Genomic DNA, 27,095 nt, shown 5'->3' with positions numbered 1-27,095 from the left:
TTTTACAATAAGTGTCACATTCTATTCTTCTTTATAATTCCCCGCTTACTTATGTGTCAGATGAAAATTAAGTTGGGAATGGATTCCTTCCTGTATCATTTTGATGATGCGTGGAGACTTGATCAAAATTGTGCTTAGCTTAATTTTCAGTTAATTGAACTAAATACAAGTATTTGCTAACAACCTTATGACTAAATGAAACCTTAAATGCAGCAGGAACCAAGTAGCTTAGTTTTGTTTCATTTTACTTGCAATAAAGTTTAAAAATACCAGCCTGGTATGGAAGCACCAATGCCCTTGAACAGAAAATCCTATAAAAAGTAGCGGATGCAGCCCAGTCTATTGTGGGAAAAGGTCTCCCAACTATTGAGCACATCTACATGAAACGCTGTTGCAGGAAAGTGGCATCCATCATCAGGAACCACCACCACCCAGGGCATGCTCTTTTCTTGCTGCTGCCACCAGGAAGAAGGTATGCCAGCATCAGGACTCTCACCGTGAGGTTCAGGAACAGTTGTTACCCCTCAGCCATCTGGCTTTTGAACCAGAGGGGACAACCACTCAACTTCACTTGCCCCATGATTGAAATTTTCCCACAACTAACGGATTCACTTTTAATGACTCTTCAAATCATGTTCCAGACATTTATTGCTTATTTATTATTATTATTACTACTTCTTTTTATATTTGCACAGTTTGTTGTCTTTTGCACACTAGTTGAATACCTAATTAGTGTGGTCTTTCATTGATTCTATTATGGATTTTATTCTATTATGGATTTATTGAGTATGTCTGCAAGAAAATGAATCTCAGACTTGCATATGGTGACATATATGTACTTTAATATTAAAATGTACTTTGAACTTTATATATTGTAGAACTACAGTAACATTGCTTGTATAATCAATATTTACCTATATTTCTTCAGTAAAGGGTCAGCCATCATTTCCCTGACGAGCATCCCATCTGTAAGGAACTAAATCATAATGGGACAGTGTAATTCAATGTTTTCATTCAGAATAATGCAATACTTCTTACTCACAGAGCACGAAAGGGTACCAATATATGTCATGTAACAATAGTTTATGCTTAAAAATTGTCACAGGACAAAATCCTACACCTTGCCTGCTGCCTTGTCAAGAAGATTGGTCTCCTGTAGTAATAAAGTTCAGTGAAAAGGAATGGGAAGTGTTTGTGAAGCAAAGTTTTAAAGAGTTAATCTCTTTAATTCCATCTCTTGAAACACAATTTGGTCCAATGAGACAGCTGCAATCTATGTAATCCATCAATGTAATCACACTCTGATGGCTAAGAAAGAAGGGAATGTGTAAGAAATGTAAAGACTTAATTGTAATGCTCTTTCTTTTTCCAATATCCCACGTGCCAGATGGGGTGATATTTTCACAGTGGTTTGTGCATTCTAACACCTTAGCCAAATTGTACTGAGGGTCATGGAGTCATAGAGTTCCACTGCAAGGAAACTGGTTTTTTGACTCAACTTGTCAATGCCAACCATGATTCCCATCTAAACCATTCCCATTTATCTGTATTTGGTCCACATACCTCCAAACCAGGGGTTCCCAACCTTTTCTATGCCATGGACGAATACCATTAAGGAAGGGATCTGTGGATCCCCACATGGGAACCTCTGCTCTAAACCTTTCCTATCCATGAACTTTCCAAGTGCCTTTTAAATGTTGTTAATATTTTATTTTCTTTTAGAGATACAGCGTGGTACAGCATCCCACCAATTTAACTCAAGTCTAATCACAGGAACATTTATGATGACCAATGTAACGTACTAACCGGTACATCTTTGGACTGCGGGAGGAAACCGGAGCACCCGGAGGGAACCGACGCACACATGGAAAGAACGTACAGAGGACCCCAGAATTTAAATCCGAATTTCAACTCTAACGCTAACCGCTATGGTACCATGGCACCCTCAGCCACTAACCTACTTATCTGGATAGCAAGCAAGACCATAAGACATAGGAGCAGAATTAGGCCATTTAGCCCATTGAGTCTGCTCCACCATTCAATCATGACCAATTTATTATTTCTCTCAAACACAGACTCCTGCCTTTCCCTTATAACTTTTGAGAAAGTTATTCAGCCATAAGGAAACATCACAGGTAAGCTGCATCCTCTCTTTGACTCATATAGAGTCACAGGGCAATAGGAGTATAGCATAGATACAGACCTTTCAGCTCCATGAGCCAATGCTGTTAGTCCCAACTTCCTGCGTTCGGCCAATATCTAAGTCTTGCCCCTACAAACTTCTAGCAGGAATGGCCAAGCTGTGACTATGTGAAGGATCCATGCTCCATTTTATTGTCCTTAGCCTTTATTGTGCCTGAAGCTGAGTAAAGCTCGCTAAAGGTAGAGGGGATTAGGTGCTCGTACAACTGGCTCAGGTACGAGGTTGGATTGCTCTGGGCGCTGGGCAGGTTTGAAGAGCTTGAGAGCGGCTTCGGGCTGAGTGACAAAATCTGGGCGGTGTGGAGTCACTGGGAGGTGTGGTCTAGGCCGGGAGCCTTTTGCAGCAGCGGTGCCCGGGTCCTAGTGCGAGGTACGAATTGTTGTTTAGACAATTTAAATTTAAACACTGGCCCAGATCAGAGGCGAGAGCCGATTGCATTCGCACTCTGCAATCTTCACTCCTCTCTCCAGGGCACCGGAGCCTTTTGCCGTTTCATTATTTGGTCAATTTAAACACCGGCCCAGACAGACTGAAAAGACAGGGCGTCGGTCAGGATGAGAGACGATTCCACTCATTCTCCATGATGGTCATCTCCATGGCGCTGAGGCTATGAAGACTGCCCCAGCTGCTGTGCTCTGTGCCGGCTAATATGATGAACTGATAAGGGAGGCTTTGGGCCTACTCCGGGTTCTCCGGGGTTTGGATCTGAGGACTCCATTTTGATTCAGGATACTGCTGTTCACTTCAATTGTTTGCATGGTTTTTATTTTTTTTATCTCTTGCGCATTGAGTGTTTGTCTTCTATTTTTTTTCTTTAATTGGGTTCTTTCAGGTTTCTTGCTTTTTAGCTACCTGTTAGCAAGCAAATCTCAAGATTGTATAACTTATAAATTCTTTGATATAAACGTATTTGAATCTTGAATCTTAAAAACATTCTGACTTAGTACAGTTTGGGAACAAACCTGCGAACTTTCTGGCATTGTGTGGCATTGCTTTAAAGATTAGTCTCATTTGTTACGTGTACATTGGAACATGAAACATACAGTGAAATGTGAAGCTTGCATCACCATTTCTGATGTGCTGGGGAAGCCTGCAAGTGTCGCCATGCTTCTGGTGCCAACATAGCATGCCCACAACCCACCAACCTTAACTGTACGTCTTTGGAATGTGGGAGGAAAACTGGAGCACGCAGTGATAGAGAGAAAGTACACTCCTTACAGACAGCGCAGGAACTGCACCCCTATCGGTGATTGATAACGCTTTAACCAATTTCCCTCGGGATCAATAAAGTATGACTATCACTATAAACCCCGACTGCCCTAACATCTACACTACCCTACTGCCCACTTCAGCCACATTCCCAGTGGCAAGCATTGACAGTAAACCTTACCTTTATTCTGGTGGCTTGGGAATCTGAGCAGTCATCAAAACGGATGCAATATCCAACCTCATGACCCAACAATGCCCCTCGTTCCTCTGCTACTCGCCCTGCCACCTAGAAATAAAAGGAAGCAAGATCAACAGGTATAAAGTGCTCATAGATCTTAAATACACTTAACTCAACTTCATTGGCCCCATCACTGAACTGTTCCCATGACCTATGGAGTCACTTTCAAGGACACTTCATCTTATGTTTGCCATATTTATTGCTTATTTAGTTATTATTTCTTTTTTTTTCTCTTTTGCATATTGGTTGTTTGTATATAATGTTGGGTGTGGTCTTTAATTGATTCCATTATGTTTCTTGGACTTATAGAGTATGCCCACAAGAAAACAAATCTCAGGGTTGTATATGGTGACATACATGTGCTTTGGGGTGGTGGGGTGGAGATACGTCTCCACTAAAGGAGGTGCAAGGTGCTTTCTCCCTCTGCTAGTCCGCAGACCACCCTGGGGCAAGGTGTAGCACTTGCTCAGCCCCCTGATCAGGGTCATGTGAAGCCATGGGAGCAGGTGGTGGATGGTCGTACGAGCAGCTAGTATATATCACAAGTCCTGGTTACGAGACCACTGACACCAGGCAGACAAAATCTGAAGAGTATTGATAATGGTTGGGTTCACCCGTCTTGTAAGGACACTATCCAGAAGAAAGCAAAGGCAAACCACTTTTGAAGAAAAATTGCCCAAGACAGTCATGGTCATCCACATCATACAACATGACACATAACAACAATACATGCTTTGATAATAAATTTACATTGAATATTGAACTTTGGACAAGAAATTCCGCACTTACTAGAAATTCAGATCAACATACGCAAAATAGTGGAGGAACTCAGAGTTCCTCCAGCATTTTGTGTTTGCTGCCTGCAAATCTTACTCTTTGAGATGCGACAAAAAGAGAGGTGTATGTATGCAGAAGATATCACGAGCTTACAGGCAATGTAAACATACATTGTCCAGCACCACAAGTTGTTATCTAGGCCAATAACAAGAAGCAGTTATGTGGTATTGCTAACAATAAAATAAAATAGTCATAATATTTCAACAGACATATTTTTACCTAACCGAGGAGAAAGGCTATGGACAGGTAAAGAACAACTTGATCAGAAAGGTACACCTTAAGAAGGGTCTTAGATCTTCTCTTTCTTGACAGCATGAATGATGTTGACAAACACAGGCCATTCAGCCCACTGAGCACATGTTCAGTGGAGAGTACAGTGACAGGCTGAATCATGGCCTGATATGGAAACACCAATGCCCTTGAACAAAAAAAAACTTCAAAAAGTAGTGGATACGGCCCAGTTCATGACAGGTAAAGCTCTCTCCGCCATTGTGCACAACTACACAGAGCATTGTCGCAGGAAAGCAATATCCACCCCAGGATATGCTGTCTTCTGCTGTCATCAGGAAGAAGGTGCAGGAGCCTCAGGACTCACACCACCAGGTTCAGGAACAGTTATTACCTCAACCATCAGACTGTTGAACCAAAGGGGATAACTTCAGTCATCTTCACTTGCCCCCATCATTGAAATGTTCCCACAACCTATGGACTCATTTTCAAGGGCTCTTCATCTCATGTTCTCGATATTTATTGCTTATTTATTATTATTACTGTTATTTCTTTCTTTTTGTATTTGCAGTTTGCTGTCTTTTGCACACTGGTTGAATGCCCAAGTGGTGCGGTCTTTCATGGATTCTGTTATTATTCTATGGATTTATTGAGAATGCCTGCAAGAAAATGAATCTCAGGGCTGTGTATGATGACATATAAGTACTTTTGAACTTTGAACCTACTCTAAGACCTAGCTAACTCTTCCCTCCTATATAGCCCTCCATTTGTATATATTTATATAATTTCCTTTGGAAAGTTATTAAATACATTTCCAGTGCCTTTGCCATCATGGTCTTCCTCAATATTAATTATAATACTAAAATTTGGAAGCATCCATAAGTTTTAATATTATACTTTAATTTTATAGTCAAAGAGAAGTACAACACAGAAACAGGCCCATCGGCCCATCTGGTCCATGCTGAAACCATTTAAACCACTTAATTCCCATCAACTTGCACTGGGACCATTCCCTCCATATTCCTACTATCCATGTACCTTAAACATTGAAATTGAGCTTGCATGTACCACATGATGGCAGCTCATTCCAAACTCTCACGACCCTCTGAGTGAAGACGTTTCCCCTCATGTTCCCCTTAAACTTCTCACCTTTCACCCTTAACCCATGAACTCTGGTTGCAGTCCCACCCAACTTCAGTTGAAAAATCCTGCATGCATTTACTCTATCTATACCCCTCATAATCTATCAAATCTCCTCTCAATCTTTGATGTTCTAAAGAATACAGTCCTAATCTATTCAATCTTTCCTTATAACTCAGGTCCTCCAGACCCAGAAACATCCTTGTAAATTTCCTCTATACTCTTTCAACCTTATTTACATCTTTTCTGTAGTTAGGTGACCAAAACTGCATACAGTACTCCAAATTAGGCTTCACCAATGTCTTATACAACTTCAACATAACACCCCATCTTCTGTACTCAATACTTCGGTTTATAAAGGCCAATGTGCCAAAGGCTTTCTTTACAATCCTATCTACCTGTGACGCCACTTTAAATGAATTACAGGCCTGTATTCCCAGATCCCTTTGTTTTACCACAATCCTCAGTGCCCTACTGTTTACTATGTAAGACTCGCCCTGGTTGATCCTACTGAGGAGTAAAACCTCATACTTGTCTGTATTAAATTCCATCTGCCATTTTTCAGCCCATTTTTCCAGATCTCTCTGCAAACTATGATAGCTTTCCTCACTGTCCACCACACCCACATCTTGGTGTCATCTGCAAATTTAACATTATTATCCAATCATTGATATAGATGACAAACAACAAAGGACCCAGCACCGATCCCTGCAGCACTGCATTAGTCACAAGCCTCCAGTCAGAGAGGCACACCTCTACTACCACTCTATGGCTTCTCCCACAAAGCCAATGTCTAATCCAAATTACTGCCTCACTCTGAATGCCAAGCGATTGAACCTTCTTGACCATCCTTCCATGCAGGACCTTGTCAAATGCCTTACTAAAGTCAATGTAGACAACATCCACTGCTTGCCTCCATCCACGATCCTGGTAACTTCCTCGAAATACTCTATAAGATTGGTTAGACATGATCTGCAACACACAAAGCCATGCCACGTCAGTCCATGTCAATCCAAACTTATATATCTGGTCCCTAAGAATACCTTCCAATAACTTTCCCATAACTGATGTCAGACTTCCCAGCCTATAATTTCCTGGTTTATGCTTAAAATCTTTTTTAAACAGCAGAACAACTTTAGCTATACTCTAATCCTCTGGTACCTCTCCTGTCGCTAAGGATGTTTTAAATATCTCTGTTAGGGCTCCTGCATTTCTTATACTCCATAAGCACTTCATTTTTCCCTACTTGCCTATACCTACAATGCACCTCCTTTTCTCTCTTAACCACGGTCACAATATCTCTTTCTGTTGGCGCGTGGCCAAGTGGTTAAGGTGTTCATCTAGTGACCTGAAGGTCGCTGGTTCGAGCCTTGGCTGAGGCAGCGCGTGTGTCCTTGAGCAAGGCACTTAACCACACATTGCTCTGCGACAGGCTGTATGGGTCCTGATGTCCTTCCCTTGGATAACATTGGTGGTGTGGAGAGGGGAGACTTGCAGCATGGGCAACTGCCGGTCTTCCATACAACCTTGCCCAGGCCTGCACCCTGGAAACCTTCCAAGGCACAAATCCATGGTCTCACGAGACTAACGGATGCCTATATGATCCAATATCTCTTGAAAACCAAGGTTCCGATAGTTGTTATCTTTACCTTTTACTCTGACAGGCATATACAAACTTTGTACTCTCAAAATTTAGTTTTTTTAAGGCCTCCAACTTTCCAACTACCTCTTTGCCAGAAAACAGCCTGTCCCAATCCACACTTGCCAGATTATTTCTGATACCATCAAAATTGGCCTTTCTCCAATTTAGAATATCAAGCCTTTATTTACATAAATGATGAAAATCAGTTCACTTTTCCAACTAAATTAACATGTGATTGTAAATTTATAAGTGCACAGAAGATGCAACACATTACGCACACACCACTGCACAAATCTGTAAGGTTTCAGTTCAAGAGATAACTGTGGGTTTTCCAAAGTAAGTGCAGATTTTCTGATAAGGTCCTGTGGTTATTTGCTCAAGAGAAAGCAGAAGTTAGCTACTTACCGAAACTGCAGCCACCCTGCGAGGCTGTGTCACACCAATCACTCGTCCCTCTGCAGTCCAGCCAGCTTCTAACAGATACTGGGTACAAGTGAGAAGAGAGGTGAGACTGAAGCTGTCAGTCGAAAGATGCGACTTTACACAGTTCACCTTTTTGAGGGTTTTCTGTGGAAGTCACAGCAAAAATGAAATACTTCCCTGTTGGAAATCAACATCTAAACTACACACAGTGGCCACTTTATCAGATACAACAGGAACCTAATAAAGTGGCCACTGGGTGTATGTTCATGGCCTTCTGCTGCTGTAACCCATCCACTTCAAGATTCGACTTGTTGTGCATTCGGAGATGCTTTACTGCACACTACTGTTTTATAGTGTGATTAGTAGAGTTACTGTTGCCTTCCTGTCAGCTTGAACCAGTCAGGCCATTCTCCTCTAACCTCTCTCATTAACAAGGCACTTTCACCATAGAATTGCAATTCAATGGATTTTTTTTTTTTTGCACTATTCCTTGTAAACTCTAAACACTGTTGTACATGAAAATCCCAGGAGGTCGGCAGTTTCTGAGATATTCAAGCTCCCCATCTGGCACCAACAATCATTCCACGGTCAAAGTGACTTAGATCACACTTCCTCCCCATTCTGATGTTTGGTCTGAACAACAACTGAACCTCTTGACCATGTCTGCATGTTTTCATGCATTGAGTTACTGCCACATGATCAGGTGTACCTAACAAAATGGCTACTGAGCGTACAACATAACTAGCTTGTAATCCTCCCCCCCCCACCTTCTTATTCTACCTTCTGCCCCCTTCCTTTCCAGTCCTGATGAAGAGTCTCAGTCCAAAATGTCAACTGTTTATTCATTTCCTTCGATGTTGTCTGACCCGATGAGTTCCTCCAGCATTTTGTATGTGTTACTCTGGATTTCCTGCATCTGCAAAATCTCTCGTGTCTGTAAAGTTTTACACTCAGATTTGGAATACAGAAAAAGCTATCTGGCCCATTGTGTCTGTGCCCTTCGAACCCTGATCCAATTTGTTCTACACCCACGCCTTATCAGTTTTAGCTCTCCCACTATGGGGTAAATCCAGACTGCTGACTTTCAGCCTTTTACAGTAGAAATGTTATGTATTGCACTGTATTGCTGCTACTGCAAAAGAGAAACATATTTCATGAGATACGTGAGTGATGATAAACCTGATTCAGATATGGGTCTTCATCGTGAACTGAGAGTGGGAAGGGGGCAAAGGAGAGGGGAATCATGGTTGTGAAAAGGGGAAGAGAGAGGGGAGAGAACGGGAAGCACCAGAGAGACATTCTGTAGCGATCAATAAACCAAATGCTGCAACCGCGCCACTCCCCCACCCCTGGCACTCCTCTGCTACCTGCCCCACACCTCTCCCACGACACTTGACCTTCACTATTCCCAAGATCCTTTGCTCCTACCAGATTTACAAACTTGCTCTCCGCTCCACGTTGGTAAATACAGTATTGTGCTAAAGACTTTAGGCACCCTAGCTCTCTGTATATATGCCAAAGACTTTTGCAAAGTACTGTACATTTCAGTATGGGTTAGATCCTTGCACATGTAGGGCTAACTAACAAATTCTGGCTTACTGAGCGACAGGTGCTATCATGTCTGTCATCACAGTAAATATATTTAAGAAAAAGTTGGATAACTTTTTGCATAGCAGGGGATTTAAGGGTTGTGAGGAAAAGGCAGGTGGGTGGAGATGAGTCCATGGTCAGATCAGCCATGATCTTATTGAATGGTGGAGCAGGCTCGAGGGGCCAGATGGCTGGCTCCTGCTCCTATTCTCTTATGTTCTTATACGGAACCTTGTTGCTGTATTCCACATGGTGCCCAGTGATGATGCCCCATCTTGCTGGATTTCCCAGCACTACACTGCAGAAACATCCTCTCCCATCTACACTCGGTAGCCACTTTACTAGGTGCACATGTACACCTGTTCGTTAATGCAAGTACCTAATCAGCCAATCATGTGGCAGCAACTCCATGCACAAACGCATGCAGGCATAGTCAAGAACTTCAGTTGCTGTTCAGCTCCAGTTTCCTCCTACATTCCCAAGACGTATGGGTTAGTCTGTTAAATGGTCACATGGGTGTAACGGGACGGCACAGGCTCATTGGGCCGGAAGGGCCTGTTACCGTGCTGTAACTTTATATAAAATAAATAAATTATAAAGGGTAGCAGGTATAAGCCTGGTGGGTTTAAACTTATATCAGTGGCTGTAAAGTTTATCTACCTGTTTATTTACTGATTGAGATACCATGCGGAATAAGCTTTCCGGCCCTTTAAGGTGCACCACCCAGCAAGCCCCGATTTAATCCTAGCCTAATCATAAGACATAGGAGCAGAATTAGGCCACCTGGCCCATCAAGTCTGCTCTGCCATTCAATCATGGCTGATCTTTTTCTTTTCTCCTCCTTAACCCCAGTTCCCAGTCTTCTCCCCGTAACCTCTGATGCCACGTCCAATCAAGAACCTGTCAATCTCTGCCTTAAATACACCCAACGACCTGGCCTCCACAGCTGTACGTGGCAACAAATTCCACAAATTCACCACCCGCTGGCTAAAGAAATTTCTCCGCATCTCTGTCTTGAATGGACTGCCCCCTGTCCTGAGGGTACCCTCTAGTCCTAGACTCCCCCACCATGGGAAGCATACTTTCCACATCTACTCTGTCTAGGCCTTTCAACATTTGAAAGGTTTCATTGAGATCCCCCACATCCTCCTGAATTCCAGTGAATACAGACCCAGAGCCATCAAACGTTCCTCATGTGATAACCCTTTCATTCCTGGAATCATCCTTGTGAACAACCTCTGGACCCTCTCCAATGCCAGCACATCTTTTCTAAGATGAGGGGCCCAAAACTGTTCACAATACTCAAGATGAGGCCTCACCAGTGCCTTATAAAGGCTCAGCATCACATCCTTGCTCTTGTATTCTGGACCTCTTGAAATGAATGCTACCATTTCATTTGCCTTCCTTACCACTAACTCAACCTGCAAGTTAACCTTTAGGGTGTTCTGTACAAGGACTCCCAAGTCCCTTTGCGTCTCAGATTTTTGGATTTTCTCCCCATTTAGAAAATAGTTTGCACATTTGTTTCCACTATCAAAGTGCATGACCATGCATTTTCCAACATTATATTTAATTTGCCACTTTATTGCCCTAATCTGCCTAAATCCTTCTGCATCCTACCTGTTTCCTCAACACCACCCACCCCTCTACCAATCTTCGTATCATCTGCACACTTGGCAGCAAAGCCAGCTATTTCAACATCTGAATCATTTATATACAGCATAAAAAGAAGTGGTCCTAACACTGACCCCTGTGGAACACCACTAGTCACTGGCAGCCAATCAGGCAAGGACCCTTTTAATTCCCACTCGCTGCCTTCTTCCAATCAGCCAATGCTCTAACCATGCCAGTAACTTTCCTATAATACCATGGGCTCTTAACTTAGAAAGCAGCCTCATGTGTGGCACCTTGTCAAAGGCCTTCTGAAAGTCCAAATATACAACATCTACTACATCCCTTTATCTATCCTACTTGTAATCTCCTCAAAGAATTCCAATGAGTTCGTCAGACAGGATTTGCCCTTAAGGAAACCATACTGACTGTGTCCTATCTTGTCCTGTGTCACCAAGTACTCCATCACCTTGTACTTAACAGTTGACTCTAACATCTTCCCAACCACTGAGATCAGGCTAACTGGTCAATAATTTCCTTTCTGCTGCCTTCCTCCTTTCTTAAAAAATGGATCATGGGACAATTACAATGAGCAATTAACCTAGAATTTAACACAGAATTCTCCAACTTCCAGTAATTCCCTCCCCCTCCCTTCCTGTATCCCTGTTTCACTCTGCCCCCTCCCCCAGCTGCCTATCACCTCCCTCATGGTTCCACCTCCTTCTTCTACTACCCATTGTTTTCCTGCCTATGACGTCAATGCTTCCCCTCCCCGACCCCTGTGTCTTTCAAATTACTGGTATTTCAACTGAACCTACAAGCATTCTTCAAATCCTTCCCCATCTTTCATTCTTCAGTCCTGACGAAGGGTTCCAGCCCGAAACGTCAACTCATTGTTTCCACTGATGCTGCCCGACCTGCTGAGTTCATCCAGTGTAGTGTAAGTGAGCAATTAACCTACCGACTGGTACATCGTTGGACTGTGGGAGGAAACCAGAGCACCAGGAGAAAACCCACACAGAAACGGGGAGAACGTACAAACTCCTTACAGGCAGTGGCAGAAAATGACACCACTGTGCCACCCCTAGAGAATAGGAATGGATTTTGAGAGATAGGATTTATTTGCATTTGGAAAGGCAAAAACCTATTAGGGATAGTCAGCATGGCTTTGTGCATGCCTTACGAACTTGATTGAGTTCATTGAAGAGGTGACCAAGACGACCGATGAAGGCAGGCCGATAGATAAGTCTACACAGACTTTAGCAAGGCTTTTCCGAAAACCAGAGAATAGCCAGCTTCCGAGTGGACCTAATTGATAATAAATCACTTGCTCCAGAATTACAGCCACAACAGTCTAGGGCAATTAAAATAAAATTTTATCTTTGGCTCAGACCACTGGAATGAAACTACACAGATTAGTGCTTTCGAGGATGAAATGTTCTTCAGTGCTTGCAAGTTTACAATTCTTCAAAAATGAAAGGTTAGGAAAATATAGTGAGCTGCTACCAACCTGAGGAATCTGAGTGCTCTTTCCACATCCTGTTTCACCTACTATCACCAATGTCTGATAGTTCTCCACCAAATACAGGATATGATTTCTGTGCTAAAACAAGAGAAGACAAAACCATAAATAATCACTTTTCTTTCTTCATTGCCCCCATTTGCACTGTGAGATTGTGTAGCAAATCCACAGCATTCTGGGAGAAAATAGAATCATACTCCAGGTCTTCACAACAGACTTATTACCACTAACTGATTATAACTTGTCTGAATCACAGAACCTGATTTACCAACACATTCAAGTCCCGTGTAATAAAAGAAAACATTCTTTTGCAAATTCAGTTGTTGCTGGAACATTTTGGAATTTGAGTGAGGAAATATATTGTCGAAAGACTGTGGCATATTCCAGAAGCCCAGGTACAGGAATGCAGTAACACTGTGATATGTGATTTTCAGGACTGTGGGGAATCAGGAAGTAGGTTGGATTAAGTGCTGCAGCTATTCCTCAAAGTTTTGGGACTTTTAGGATGAACTGAAAAGGCTCCATTTCTGTGGCATCAATGTGTGCTGGCGGCTTCCCTGCTCACCTCACACTGAGATCACTTGATGCTCCTGACACAAAGGGTCAGGGTTACCTGGAGCCAGCTATAATCACAGAAAACAGCATGATCTTCACATCAGGGAAATGAGCCTACTCTCCATGGACTCGGCCTGTACTTCTTGCTGCCTCAGTAAAGCAGCCAGCATAATCAAAGACCTTAAGCACCCCATTCTCTTTTCTCCCCACTCCTACTGGGCAGGAGATACAACAATCCAAAAGCACCTATCACAGGCTCGGGTACAGCATCTAGCCACTGTTATAAAACTATTGAATAGTTCCCCAGTACTACAAGATGGACTCTTGGCCTCAGAATCTACCTCGTTATGGCCTCGTACCTTATTGCCTGCCTGCAGTGCACTTTCTCTGGAATTGAAAGATAAAGATTAGCTTTATTTGTCACATGAACATCGTAACATACAGGGAATGTGTTATTTGCATCAACAGCCAACACAATCCAAGGATGTGCTGGGGGTAGCTTCAAGAACACCATGCTTCTGGCACCAACAAAACATGCCCACAACTTACCAACCCTAACCCATACGTCTTTGGAATGTGGGAGGAAATGGGAGCACCTAGAGGAACCCCATGCAGTCATGGGGAGTACGTACACTGTCCTTACAGAGCGCAACTGGAATTGAACCCCAATCTTCCTATCGCTGGCATTGTAAAGTGTTATGCTAACGGCTCCGCCACTGTGCTCCCCGTAAATTTCTATTCTATTACTGTAATATTTTCCATCGTACTACCTCAATGCACTGATGTAATGATCTGTATGGATGGTACTTTGATACATGTAAATCCAATTTGCCAATTTTACCAATTTATAATGTTGCTGATTTCTACAGTAAAACTGAGGGTTTGGAACATCCTTAATTTATGGAAGGAAATATATAAATATAAATTCAATCTTTCTATTAAAAGGTAAAGCAACAATTTTTTTGTAGTTCTTTCGGTTTAGCATAATAGATATCGTGGAAAAGCTGTGCTGGCACTGGAATGTGTGGCAACATTTGCGAGCTGTCCCCAGCACATCGAGTTAACACAGACAACACATTCCACTGTATGTTTCGATGTACATGTGATAAATAAATCTAAATCTGAATCAATGTATTCACTGATTTTGATGCAATATCCTCTTCACCAGGAGATCAAATGCAGATGGTGGTGGGGGTGGGCTGACACATAAAATATACATTCATTCAGTGTGTGGACACAATACTCTGCTTCCAGTAGCCCAATATATAAAAATATAAGACTTAGGAACAAGCCATTCGGCCCATTGATCTGCTCTGCCATTCCATCATGGCTGATTTATTATACCTCTCACCCCAGTTTCCTGTCCTCTCCCAGTAACCTATGACACTTTTACTCTTCAAGAACCTATCAACCTCCACTTTAAATATTTCTAATACTTGACCTCCACAGACATCCGTGGCAACAAATTCCATAGATTCACCACCCTATGGCTAAAGAAATCCCTTTTCTGTTATATCGGGACGGCCTTGTCTTCGACTGGCTGTAATGAAATCCCCTCTCATTCTGCTGAACTCCAGCACATACAAGCCCAGACACATTAAACGCTCCTTATACCTTAACCCTTTCATGGCTAGATAGACTGAATGTGGAGAGAATGTTTCCTATAGTGGAGGAGTCTAGGACCAGAGAACACAGCCTCAGAATACAAGGATGTCTCTTTAGAACAGAGATGAGGAGGAGTTTTTAGCCAGAAGGTGGTGAATCTGTGGAATTGATTCCACAACTATGGACTCACTTTCAAGGACTCAACAACTCACATTCTTTTATTTATTTGTTTGCTTGTTGTTCTTTTTTTTGTATTGCACAAATTGTCTTCTTTTCCACATGGGTTGATTGTCACTCTTTGTGTGCAGTTTTTCATTTATTCTACTGCATTTCTTTGTTCCACTGTGAATGTCTACAGGAAAACAAATCTCAGGGTAGAAAAATGGTGACAGATATGTACTTTGGATGGGGCTCATTAGCTGTGATTGGCAGCTCATCTAGAAGGAAAACTCTGATCTCAAACCTCCGCTGCCTCGCAGCAATACCCACTCATGGGGATGGCTTCAGGAGTAAACCCAGAGGGGAAAATCCAGAGCTGGAGTCCCTAAAGTAGTCCGTGCTGAGGTCAATGCTGACTGGCAGCTCCTGCGATGCCACTGGTACCAAACTGTATCGAACTCTGCCGTTCCTTGTGTTCATCAGCTGCATGGAGAGGCGGAGTTTGCTACAAGGGCAACAGTTTGCCCTCCATATCATACCACCCTGGTGAGCGCATCGACTGACGGCGACAATGTAGACAACTAAGACGCAACATTCATGCTCGACCCTGACCAATGGAGGGCCTTGGTCTGTACTTTACTAATAAATTTTCTTTAAGCTTCTGAACATTAATAAAGCAGGGAATGGAAGGATATGGACAATGTACAGGCAGAAGGGATTTAGTTTAATTCAATATCATGTTTGGCATAGACCTGTTCCTGTGCTGTACTGTTCTATATGTTCTATATTTAGTTTTGTACATCAATAAAAAAGATCCTAACACTTTTTAACATTTCAGTCACAATTTAATCATTAATGGCTGAGGAAGAGAGAAGCTGTAAGAGTGTGCGTGTATGTGGGTGGGGGGAAGAATATGTGTTATCTGTGGAAATTTATGTGTGGGGAGGCACATTGTATCTCAAAAGAACATTCAGTTGAGATGGCTCTCTGACTGGACTCACGGCCCTAAGTCTCACATTGAAGCCTCAGCACAGAGCGCCATCTTCAGGCAAAGCTGAGTTTGCGGCCCAAAGTTAGAAGTGCATCTACACAGCAAGATGCAGAACCATAAATATGAGAAGTGAGGTGCAAATTTGTTTCTGGGGATTTACCAGGTTATTTTGCCTTATTTCCCTGACAAAATACATTTACTTCAATGACTTACAGCAATGTTGTAGAAATTGCATTGACGTTGGCACAGTAGTACTGCAGCTGACTCACAGTTCCAGCGAATGGGTTAAAACCTGACGTCAGCACAGAATTTGCACTGTGACCATAAGTGTTCCCCTCCAGCGCTTCAGTTATTTTTCACAACCACAGAGACCAACTGGTTGATAGGTCACTGTAAATCCCCAGAGCACAGACAGGTGAAAGAAGATTGGGGAGGGGAGGGGAATATAGTTTGCAGGGAAATAATTGAAGGATTGTGATTGCTCTCTGAGTTGCCATAGACTTCAAAGTAAATTTATTACCAAAGTACATCTATGTCACGATATACAACCCCGAGATTCACTGCCCTGTGGACATACTCAGCAAATCTATAGAATAATAATGAGAGCAGGATCAATGGAAGATCAACCAGAGTGCAGAAGACAATAAACTCTGCAAATTCAGATATAAATAAATAGCAATAAATAACCAGAACATGAGGTAACAAGATAAAGAACCCTTAAAGTGAGATGATTTGTTGTGGGAACATTTCAATGGATGGGCAAGTGAGTGAAATTATCTCCTTTTATTCAAGAGCTTGATGACGGAGGGGTAGTAACTGTTCCTGAACCTGGTGGTAAGAATCTTGAGGCTTTTGTACTTTCTACCTTATGGAAGCAGTGAGAAGAGCATAACCTGGCTATTAAGGATCTCTGACGAGGAATGCTGCTTTCTGATGACAGTGTTTCATGTAGATGTGCTCAACGGTTGGGAGTATTTTACCCATGAAGTACTGGGCTGAATTCCCTACCTTTTGTAGGATTTTCCATTCAAAGGCATTGGTGTTTCCATACCAGACTGTGATGCAGCTAGTCTACACATCTGTAGAAGTTTGTCAAAGTTTTAGATGTTATGCCGAGTTTCACCAGACTCCGGAGGAAGTAGATGCACTGCGTGCTTTCTACGTAACTGCACTTACGTGCTGGGCCCAGGACCCCAAGGGAGAACATCATACTCAATTTGAGTGATTGCACTAGTACATTATCTGAGCACAGATGGAAAAATGACTTCAGTTGGGCATTTAATGTGAAATTCACCAGCACATGTGGATAAATTCTTTAGCAATCTCACATCTGCTAAAAGAGATCTCTGTCAGGGTGGTGTGACAAGAAGAACTGCGGCCTCACAGCTTCCGTGACCTTGGTTCCATCCTGCCCTTCAGTGTTGCCTGTGTGGAGCTTTGTAGTTCATTTCTGTAACTGCATAGGATTTCTCCCACATCTCAAGGACATAACACATAAGATACAGGAGCAGAATTAGAAAATCAGGCCATTTGGTGCATCGAGTCTGCTCAGCCATTTCATCATGGCCGATTCATTTCCCTCTCAGCCGCAACATCCTGCCTTTTCCCCGTAACCCTTCATGCCCTTATTAATCAAGAATCAGTCAACCTCTGCCTTAAATATACCCAATGACTTGGCCTCCACAGCCGCCTGTGGCATCGAGTTCCACAGATTCACCACTCTCTGGCTAAAGAAATTCCTCTATTTTGAGGCTGTGTCCTCTGGACATAAACATCCCACTTCATAGGAAACATCCTCTCTACATCATAATGGGATATAGAAATGTGATCTGTTATAACAACACTTATTAGGTGTGAGATGCATTCTTAAATGAAATTCATAGCATGTACAGTGGAAAAACTAATTGCTAACAAGATGATCTCAAGAACAAGCACAAGAAGTAAAAGCATTACTGGAATCATTCTGCCAAGAAGGGGTTCCCACACTGGGGTCCAAGGACCTCTTGCTTCATGGCATTGGTCCATGGCATAAAGAAGGTTGGGAACCCCTGAACTACTGTAACACTGACATTCTACCATGAGTGTCCCTCAGACAACCAGTCCTTTTACCATGATACGTTTTGCACGATTTCCGTGTACTCCAAAGAGGATCATAATCTAAAATCCCCGAAAATAATGCAGTCAAATCCAGTGACCCACTTGAAATTAATCTTCAAGTTTACACTGAACACTACCCCCTGTCCAATGGTAGTATGGGTCCTTTACCGTCCACTTCACTGGACATGTTGTTTAATGTCTCGATGAAGAAGTAGCATCTCTGACTCCACAGCACTCTCTTGATGCCAGACCTCAATTTCTCTGGTCAGTAGAACTTGAACTGCTAACCTTGTGAGGTGAGGGTGTGCTACCAGATGACACATATAATCTAGGTTCTAAATCAACTGTTGAGACAGACCAGAGGTTAAGGCAAGATCTCATCTTTCCATTCTGCTGAAGGTTAAGAGACCTACGGTATTATTTTTCAAAGTTCAAAGTAAAATTTATTATCAGAGTACATTCATTATTTATTTCTTGAGATACAGTGCTGAACTGGCCCTTTCAGTCCTTCGAGCTCACTGCCCAGCAATCCTCTGATTTAATCCAAGCCTAATCATGGGACAACTTACAGTGACCAATTAACCAACCAACTGGTACATCTTTGGACTGTGGGAAGAAACCAAAGCACAGGGAGAACGTATCACCTCCTTACAGACAGTGGTGTGAATTGAACCCCTGTCACCTTTATTGTAAAGCATTGTGCTAACCACTGTGCTACTGTGTATTTGAAATACAAGGGATTATCCCAATGTCCAATCCAACAACAACTACCTCACTATTAATTGTTAAATACTGCTGTACCTACACAAAATAAACACTTGTTGTTTTAAACCCCATGCAAAACACTGATTAGGCATCCTGCTCTTCATTTACATGTGAAGCACATTTACCCAGCAAAGTTTTAAGATATTATGTGAATGAATTCTACTTTATGTAATATTATAATTTACTTTTGCTTCACTGGAAATACATAAATGCATTTACCATCTTTATTGAGAAAAAAATAATGAAAAGGTAACAGAAAAATATAAAGAATGAGATTAGTAACAAGATTTTTAAACATCAATATCAGCAAAAACATATATTAATACCTTGAAGATTGGCAGCTTTTGCCTCTGCTGCTCAATGGAGAGGGAAGCATATCGGTTGTAAATCACTGTGGTTCCACTCGCTTCCGCAGAACTGATTCGTTCTTCAGATATACCCAGGCCAGGACCCTCCGTGCCTAAGCAGTCAAATAAAATCATTAACATACATTTGTTTTTAATCCAAATCAATCATTTCAGCAAGTACCATCCAGGAGTTCCCAACCTGAGGTCCACGGACCATTCGGTTCATGATAGAGGTCCGTGGCATGAAAAAGGCCGGGAACCCCTGATTATGCCCATCAAAGGAAGCACCTGTGACTTTGATGAAAGAATAAGGAAAGTTAAAGAATGCATTCTCTTTTCCCTGGGATTCCCATCAGATTTGTTTTGATGTACGAGTCTACATAGAAACATAGAGAACCTACAGCACAATACAGGCCCTTCGGCCCACAAAGTTGTGCCGAACATGTCCCTACCTTAGAAATTACTAGGCTTACCTATAGCCCTCTATTTTTCTAAGCTCCATGTACTTATCCAAAAGTCTCTTAAAAGACCCTATTGTATCCGCCTCCACCACCGTTGCCAGCAGCCCATTCCACGCACTCACCACTCCCTGCGTAAAAAACTTACCCCTGACATCTCCTCTGTACCTACTCCCTAGCACCTTAAACCTGCGTCCTCTTGTGGCAACCATTACAGCCCCAGGAAAAAGCCTCTGACTATCCACGCGACCAATGCCTCTCATCATCTTATACACCTCTATCAGGTTACCTCTCATCCTGCGTAGCTCCAAGGAGAAAAGACCGCATTCACTCAACCTGTTTTCATAAGGCATGCTCCCCAATCCAGGCAATATCCTTGTCAATCTCCTCTGCACCCTTTCTATGGTTTCCACTTCCTTCCTGTAGTGAGGCGACCAGAACTGAGCACAGTACTCCAAGTGGGGTCTGAGCAGGGTCTTATATAGCTGCAACATTACCTCTCAGCTCCTAAATTCAATTCCACGATTAATGAAGGCCAATACACTGTATGCCTTCTTAACCACAGAGTCAACCTATGCAGCTGCTTTGAGCGTCCTATGGACTCGGACCCCAAGATCCCTCTGATCCTCCACACTGCCAAGAGTCTTACCATTAATACTATATTCTGCCATCATATTTGTCCTACCAAAATGAATCACCTCACATTTATCTGGGTTGAACTCCATCTGCCACTTCTCAGCCCAGTTTTGCATCCTATCAATGTCCTGCTGTAACCTCTGACAGCCCTCCACACTATCCACAACACCTACATCAATGTCTCTAGCTTATAAACTAGAAAATATTGATAGAAAGCTATTTTATTCTTACCTTGCAGTAATACAAGCTACTAATGGTCACGGTTTAGAAAGTGCCTGGACTTTAATACTCCATACAGAACAGAAAATGAACCAAGAATTTTTGCTCGAACCGCCCATTCCTTACCCTGAGGCAACTGGGGATGTTGTGTGAATGTCAAGAATGTTCAAGAATATCTGCTGAGGCGTTACTGGTAGCACTGACAGCCATAGAAAAGCACAGCACAGAAACAGGTACTTTGGCCCATCTAGTCCATGCCAAGCCACTTAAACTGCCTATGCCTATTGACCTGCACCAGGACCAGAGCTCTCCATATCCCTACCATCCATGTACCTATCCAAACATCTCTTAAATGTTGAAATTGAGCTTGCATGCACCACTTGTGCTGGCAGCTCGCTCCACACTCTGATCACCCTCTGAGTAAAATGATTTCCCCTCATGTTCCCCTTAAACTTTTCACCTTTCACCTTTAACTCATGACCTCTAAGTCAGAAGGCTTTGAGTCCCTCTTCAGAGAGTTGAGCTCAAAATCTGTGCTGAGAGTCCTGCAATAAAGGACTTGGATGTGACATCTATCCAAGATCCTGTCTACGTCACTACTGCAGAAAGCAGTGGACTCAGCCCAATATGTCATGGGCACATCACTCCCCACCACCAGTAGCACCTTCAGGAGATGCTGCCTAAGAACATTTCAAAATCAATTCCCCATCTCCAGTTACAAAGCTCTAAATTACTTCCCAACATCATAAAATACTCAAGCTCTTTTGTGAGCCATTCTTACCATTTTTACAGCTGGTCAAAACAATAATAATTTCAGCCAGATTTTTCTTTTATTGCCTCCAAAAATTCAGCAACTGAGTTCATTACTGTCTGCTTGAAGATACACAGCCTCAGAGAGACAAAGAATGTTATCCGCACCATCAAGTTCTACAAAGGAATTGGCCTCACAATCAATCAGTAGTGAAAAGAAAGCCTTGAGCATTTGTAAGGATAGGGTTAAATTTGATTCCTCCTTGTTGTATGCTAAGATGTGTAACACAAAATGAAGGTTGGAATGTGGTGGTAGTCTGGGGACTAGCGTGAAGGCACATCCTTGAAATTAGATATTGGTGAAAAATGTTTTCCTCCTTACAGTCCTGTTGTGTCTGTCTCTAGGCCGAAGCTCACAAGAGATAAGAAGGTACAGGCTGGTACCATTAAGGGATGGAAAAGCAGTGGGGTAAAAGTTATGTTAGATTTTTGAAGGAATCTTGAAGAGTATGAAAAGGAGCAATTTCTTAGTGCAAGAGGGAATCTTCTCTTAGGTTGGGTAGTAACTAGTGCTATGAGCTGGAGAGGGGAGACTGGAAAAGCTGTCAAACACTCGCTGTTCCCTCCAGTGGTATATTGTGTGGAATGGCTTAGTGATTGGTTAAATAAGTATTATTTTGTCTCTTTTACCACTTTTTAACCATTTTTTTCTGTAGTTTATTCTTTATACAACTCTAATATAAGTTCTTATAACCTTTAACACAAGAACAGAATAACACACACAGAATGCTGGTAGAAGTGTGTTGCTCTGGATTTCCAGCATCTGCAGAATCTCTTGTGTTTACACAAGTACAGTGCCTCCTTTGTTTGTGGATATCTCTTGCTGCTGAATCAGAAAAGAACAAGGAATGAATTTTCAAATATTTTTGTTACAGCATGTATCTATATGAGACAGAAAAAATAGGCAGCTAGTCTATAGTTGTTCTTGCAACTGTCAACAGCAGTTTATAGTGAGCTGTACACAGTTCACTTTCTCAACTCTGAAGCAGAAGAGACCAGAGAGAATAAATTGCTGGTAGACATTTTCAAATACATACTGTATGTCATTCCACTTTTCAAGTATAGATACAAGAAAGTCTGCAGATGCTGGAAATCCAAAGCAACACACACAAAATGCTGGAGGAACTCAGCAGGTTAGGCAGCATCTGTGAAATTGAAATAAATACTCTATATTTTGAGCTGAGACTCATCTTCAGGATTGAGAAGAGGGTAAAATGCCAGAATAAAAATATGGTGAGAGGGGAAGGACAGCTGGAAGGTAATAGGTGAAGCCAGGTGTGTGGAAAAGGTCAAGTGCTAGAGAAAAAGGAATCTGATAGTGGAACATAGGAGAAAGGGAAGGAGGAGGGGATCAGGGGGAAGTAATAGGCAAGTGAGAAGAGGTCAAAGGTCAGAGTGAGGAATAGAGGATGGGGGTGGGGGGGGGGGTGTTGGAATTTGTTTACCAGAAGGAGAAATCGATATTCATGTCATCAGGTTGGAAGCTATCCAGACGGAATATAAGGCACTGTTCCTCCACTGTGAGAGTGGCCCATTTTGGCACATGAGGAGGCCATGGACCAACATGTCGGAATGGAAATGGGACCAGGAATTAACCTGTTTGGCCAATGTGATGTTCCGCCTGTGGCGGATGGCACAGAGGTGCTCAACAAAGCGGTTCCCTGATTTACAACGGGACTCACCAACACAGAGCAGGCTGCGTCAGGAGCAAAAGACAACCCCAGCAGATTTACAGGTGAAGTGTTGCCTCACCTAGAAGGAGTGCCTGGGGCCCTGAACGGAGGTGAGGAGGAGGTATATGGGCAGGTGTAGCACTTCTATAGATGATTTTCCTTTATGTAATAGTTTTCAGTATTTCAGGATGTCAAGAAGTATTTCACAGCTATTAAAGTATGTTTGAATACAAGAATTACAGTAACTACAGTGCTGTTCAGATGTTTCACAAACAGCAAGTTATCGCAAACAAAGCAATATTGACCAGATTACATTTATTAGAGGTTATGTTTTCTTTTAATTTTTCAACATTTACACAGATACTGTATTATATTGCTAGATCTACCCACCCCCCCCCCCACCCACTGATGTTACGGGATTCAGAGGACTAGGATTCAAAAGTAAGGATGTAATGCTGAGATTTTATAAGGCATTGGTCAGAACACATATAGAGTACTGTGAGCAGTTTTGGTCACTTTACCTCAGAAAGGATGTGCTGGCATTAGGGAGGGTCCACAGAAGGTTCACGACAATTAACCCAGGAATGAAAGGGTTGACATATGAGGAGATGGCTTTGGGCTTGTACCCACTGCAGTTTAGAAGAATGAGGTGGGGTTCTCATTGAAACCTATCAAACATTGAAAGAATTCAGCAGGCCAGGCAGCATCTATGGAAGAGAGTAAACAGTTGACATTTTGGGCTGAGACCCTTCTTCAGGACTGGTCTCGGCCTGAAATGTTGACTGTTTACTCTTTTCCATTGATGCCGCCTGGCCTGCTGAGTTCCTCCAGCAATTAGTGTGAGTGGTTTTGGATTTGCAGTTTCTGCAGATTTTCTCATATTTGAAATACTGAAAGATCTAGAAAGAGTGAATGTGGAGAGGATATTCCCAATAGTGGGAGAGTCTGGGACCGGAGGGCACAGCCTCAGAGTAGAAGGACGTCCCTTTAGAACAGAGATGAGGAAGAATTGCTTTAGCCAAACGGTGGTGAATCTGTGGATATATTTTAAGTGTAGGTTGATAGGTTCTTGATTAGCAGGAAGGTGTCAAAGATTACAGGGAGGAGGCAGGAGAGTGGATTGAAAGGGAAAATAAATCAGCCATAATTGAATACCAGAGCAAACTCAATGGGCCGAAATGCCTAATTCTTCTCCTATCTCTTATAATTCACCTATGAAGTGCAGAACAGTGCCTGACTGTCCTATATAGGGCAGCATGTTGACATCAAAGTGGGTCCTACATTATAATGGAAGGGCAACTGAGGGTGAATATTGTCCTGGTTGCTGGGTATGATTCACTGGTTTTCTAAATCAGCAAGGGAATGCTAACGCTTCAGACTTAACTAAACACTATGCTGCAATTATCTCAGGCAGTCCTTCTAAGCAAGCTTCAGTATATTCTCGAGGTTAAAGTGCTCAGACTTTAGTGGGGCGGCACGGTAGCATGGTGGTGCGCACAATACTTTACAGTATCTGCAACCCAGGTTCAGTTCCTGTTGCAAGGAGTCTGTACGTTCTCCCCGTAACCAGCTGGGCTTCCTCCGGGTGCTCCGGTTTCCTCCCACAGTCCAAAGTCATACCGGTTGGTAGGTCATCTGTGATTGCTAGGTTTAAAATTAAGGGTTGCTGGGCAGAAAGGTCTACTCTATGTGGCGGCTCAGTAAATAAAAAAAAAATCATGAACAACACACACAAAATGTTGGTGAAACTCAGCAGATCAGGCAGCATCTGTGGAGGGGAACAAACATTCATCGTTTTGTGCTAAGACCCTTCATCAGGTCTGGGTGGGAAGGGAGAAGAAGCCAGAGTAAGAAGGTGGAGGGGAAGAGAAGGAAGACAAGCTGGCAAGTGATAGGTGGGTGAAGGGAAGGGGGATGAAGTGAGAAACAGAAGTAATAGGTGGACGAGATAAAGGGGTGAAGGAGGAGGAATCCGATAGTACGCCAGTGATAATAAACCCGATTCACAAAAGCCCAAGTGATGAAGACATTCTTGTGGAGTTGTTAGGCATGAAGTTTCAAAATTTAGAACTAATGACAAGGAAGGAATCATAACTTGCTTCCTGACCAGGGTAATGTTTGACTTGGAGGGGAATTTGCAGGTGGTGGTGTTCTCTCATGCCAGCTGCCAGTCCTCTTGTGTGGTGGATTTGGGAGTTGATGCAGCACATTTTGCAGTGCCAATCCAGCACTGATGAAGAGAGTGAGTGTTTCGGGTCATTTTGGTTGCCAAACAAGTGGACTGTTGTGTGCCTAATGAAGTCCAAGGTCTGCAGGTCGCAGGAACAAGTCTTGAGGTCGGAGGTCCATGGTCAGAGACTCCCAAGATTGGAGGCCTGCAGTTGGTCAGCAGGACCTGATATCAGAGGTCCATGATTGTCGAGTCTGGAAGTCAGAAGCCCAATGTCAGGGAGTTCAGGGCCAGGGTCTGGTGTTCAGAGGCCTGGAGGCAGCCTGTCCTGGGGTTGGAAGCCTGGCTGTGTGTAAGTGAGAGGATTGGAAAACGGGTTTGTTTTGTTGTTATTGCTTTTGCATTTTGGTGTGATGCTTTGCCACATATTGTGAGCATGAGATGTTGACGCTGGGATTTGTGGCAATGCATGCAGGCTGCCCCCAGCACATCCTCAGATTGTGCTGGTTGTTAATGCATATGTTTCGATGTACACTCAGTGTATATGCACTCATGAACACTGAGTATATCTTCGTGGTCTCCTGCCACTTCTACTTCAAGGTTCGCTACTTCTGCCCACCACTGTTATAATGCTCGGTTAATTGAGTTACTGTCATCTTCCTGTCAGCTTAAACCAGTCTGACCATTCCCAACTGATCTCTCTCATTAACAAGCTACACACATCAAAGTTGCTGGTGAACGCAGCCCTCCTGTCTTCTCCTATCATTTTGGATCTCCCCCTCCCCCTTTCAAATCTCTTACTAACTCTTCCTTTTAGTTAGTCCTGACGAAGGGTCTCGGCCGAAACGTCGACTGTACCTCCTCCTAGAGATGCTGCCTGATCTGCTGCGTTCACCAGCAACTTTTATGTGTGTAGCTTGCATTTCCAGCATCTGCAGTATTCCTCGTGTTTGCGTCTCTCATTAACAAGGTGTTTCCTCCCGCAGAACTGCAACCTGTGGATTTTTTCCTTTTTGTTTTCACACTGCTCTCTGTAAATTCTACAGATTTCTGTGCATGGAAATCTTAAGAGATTGGCTTTCTTAGAGATCCTCAAACCACATTTCTTCCCCATTCTGATGTTTGGTCTGAACAACAAACAAAACTCTTGAACAGATCTGCATGCTTTTATGCGTTGAGTTGCTACCACATGATTGGCTGATTAGATATTTGCATAAGCGAGTAGGTGTATAGGTGTACACAATAAAGTGGCCACTGAGTGTACATGTGATAAATAAATCGAGTCTAATTTCTCCCAGGCAATATTAGTAGTCAGTACTAAAACATGTGGAGCTTTGCTTTCTTTTCTGAAAACAAATGATAACATCTGCTAAAATTGATGCTGTCCGCATTATCTCATGATCACTTTGAACCAGGAGCTACAGAAGACTGTATGGCCACTCAAAACCTGCTTTGCCTTTCAGAGAGCTCGGCTGATCCAGTTTAGGTTGTTTCATTTGTCTGCCTTGTCATTTTAATCCAAAACTCCACCAGTCTCAGCCTTTAACAAATTTAATGCTTTATTCCCACCAGCTAATATTCCGGCAACACACACAAAAAATGCTGGTGAACGCAGCAGGCCAGGCAGCAGCTATAGGAAGAGGTACAGTCAACGTTTCGGGCCAAGACCCTTCGTCAGGACTAACTGGAAGAAGAGATAGTAAGAGAATTGAAAGTGGGAGAGGGAGGGGGAGATCCGAAATGATAGGAGAAGACAGGAGGAGGAGGGATGGAGAAGGGAGAGGATCATGGGATGGGAAGCCTGGGGAGAAAGAGAAGGGGGAAGGGGAGCCCAGAGGGTGGAGAGCAGGCAAGGAGTTATAGTGAGAGGGACAGAGGGAGAAGAGAGAGAGAGAGAAAAAGGGGGGGGGGAAATAAAAAAATATATAAAATAAATAAGGGGTGGGGTGTGAAGGGGAGGAGGGGCA

General features: G+C 42.9%; 1 protein-coding gene across 1 annotated transcript in view; it reads right to left on the bottom strand.

The window, feature by feature from the left end:
- Positions 1–27,095, bottom strand: part of dhx35 (DEAH-box helicase 35) — a 114,559-nt gene that overhangs the window by 78,386 nt on the left and 9,078 nt on the right. Inside the window, exons 2-6 of the mRNA XM_063041149.1 lie at positions 19,142–19,275; positions 12,632–12,724; positions 7,903–7,980; positions 3,594–3,698; positions 915–976 (exon numbers count right to left, since the gene is read on the bottom strand). Coding sequence (XP_062897219.1) covers positions 915–976; positions 3,594–3,698; positions 7,903–7,980; positions 12,632–12,724; positions 19,142–19,275 — 472 coding nt within the window. The remainder of the gene's footprint in view (positions 1–914; positions 977–3,593; positions 3,699–7,902; positions 7,981–12,631; positions 12,725–19,141; positions 19,276–27,095) is intronic.

Source organism: Mobula hypostoma, chromosome 2 (genome assembly GCF_963921235.1).
Source record: "Mobula hypostoma chromosome 2, sMobHyp1.1, whole genome shotgun sequence".
NCBI lineage: Eukaryota > Metazoa > Chordata > Chondrichthyes > Myliobatiformes > Myliobatidae > Mobula > Mobula hypostoma.
This window is presented reverse-complemented; position numbering and strand designations above follow the sequence as displayed.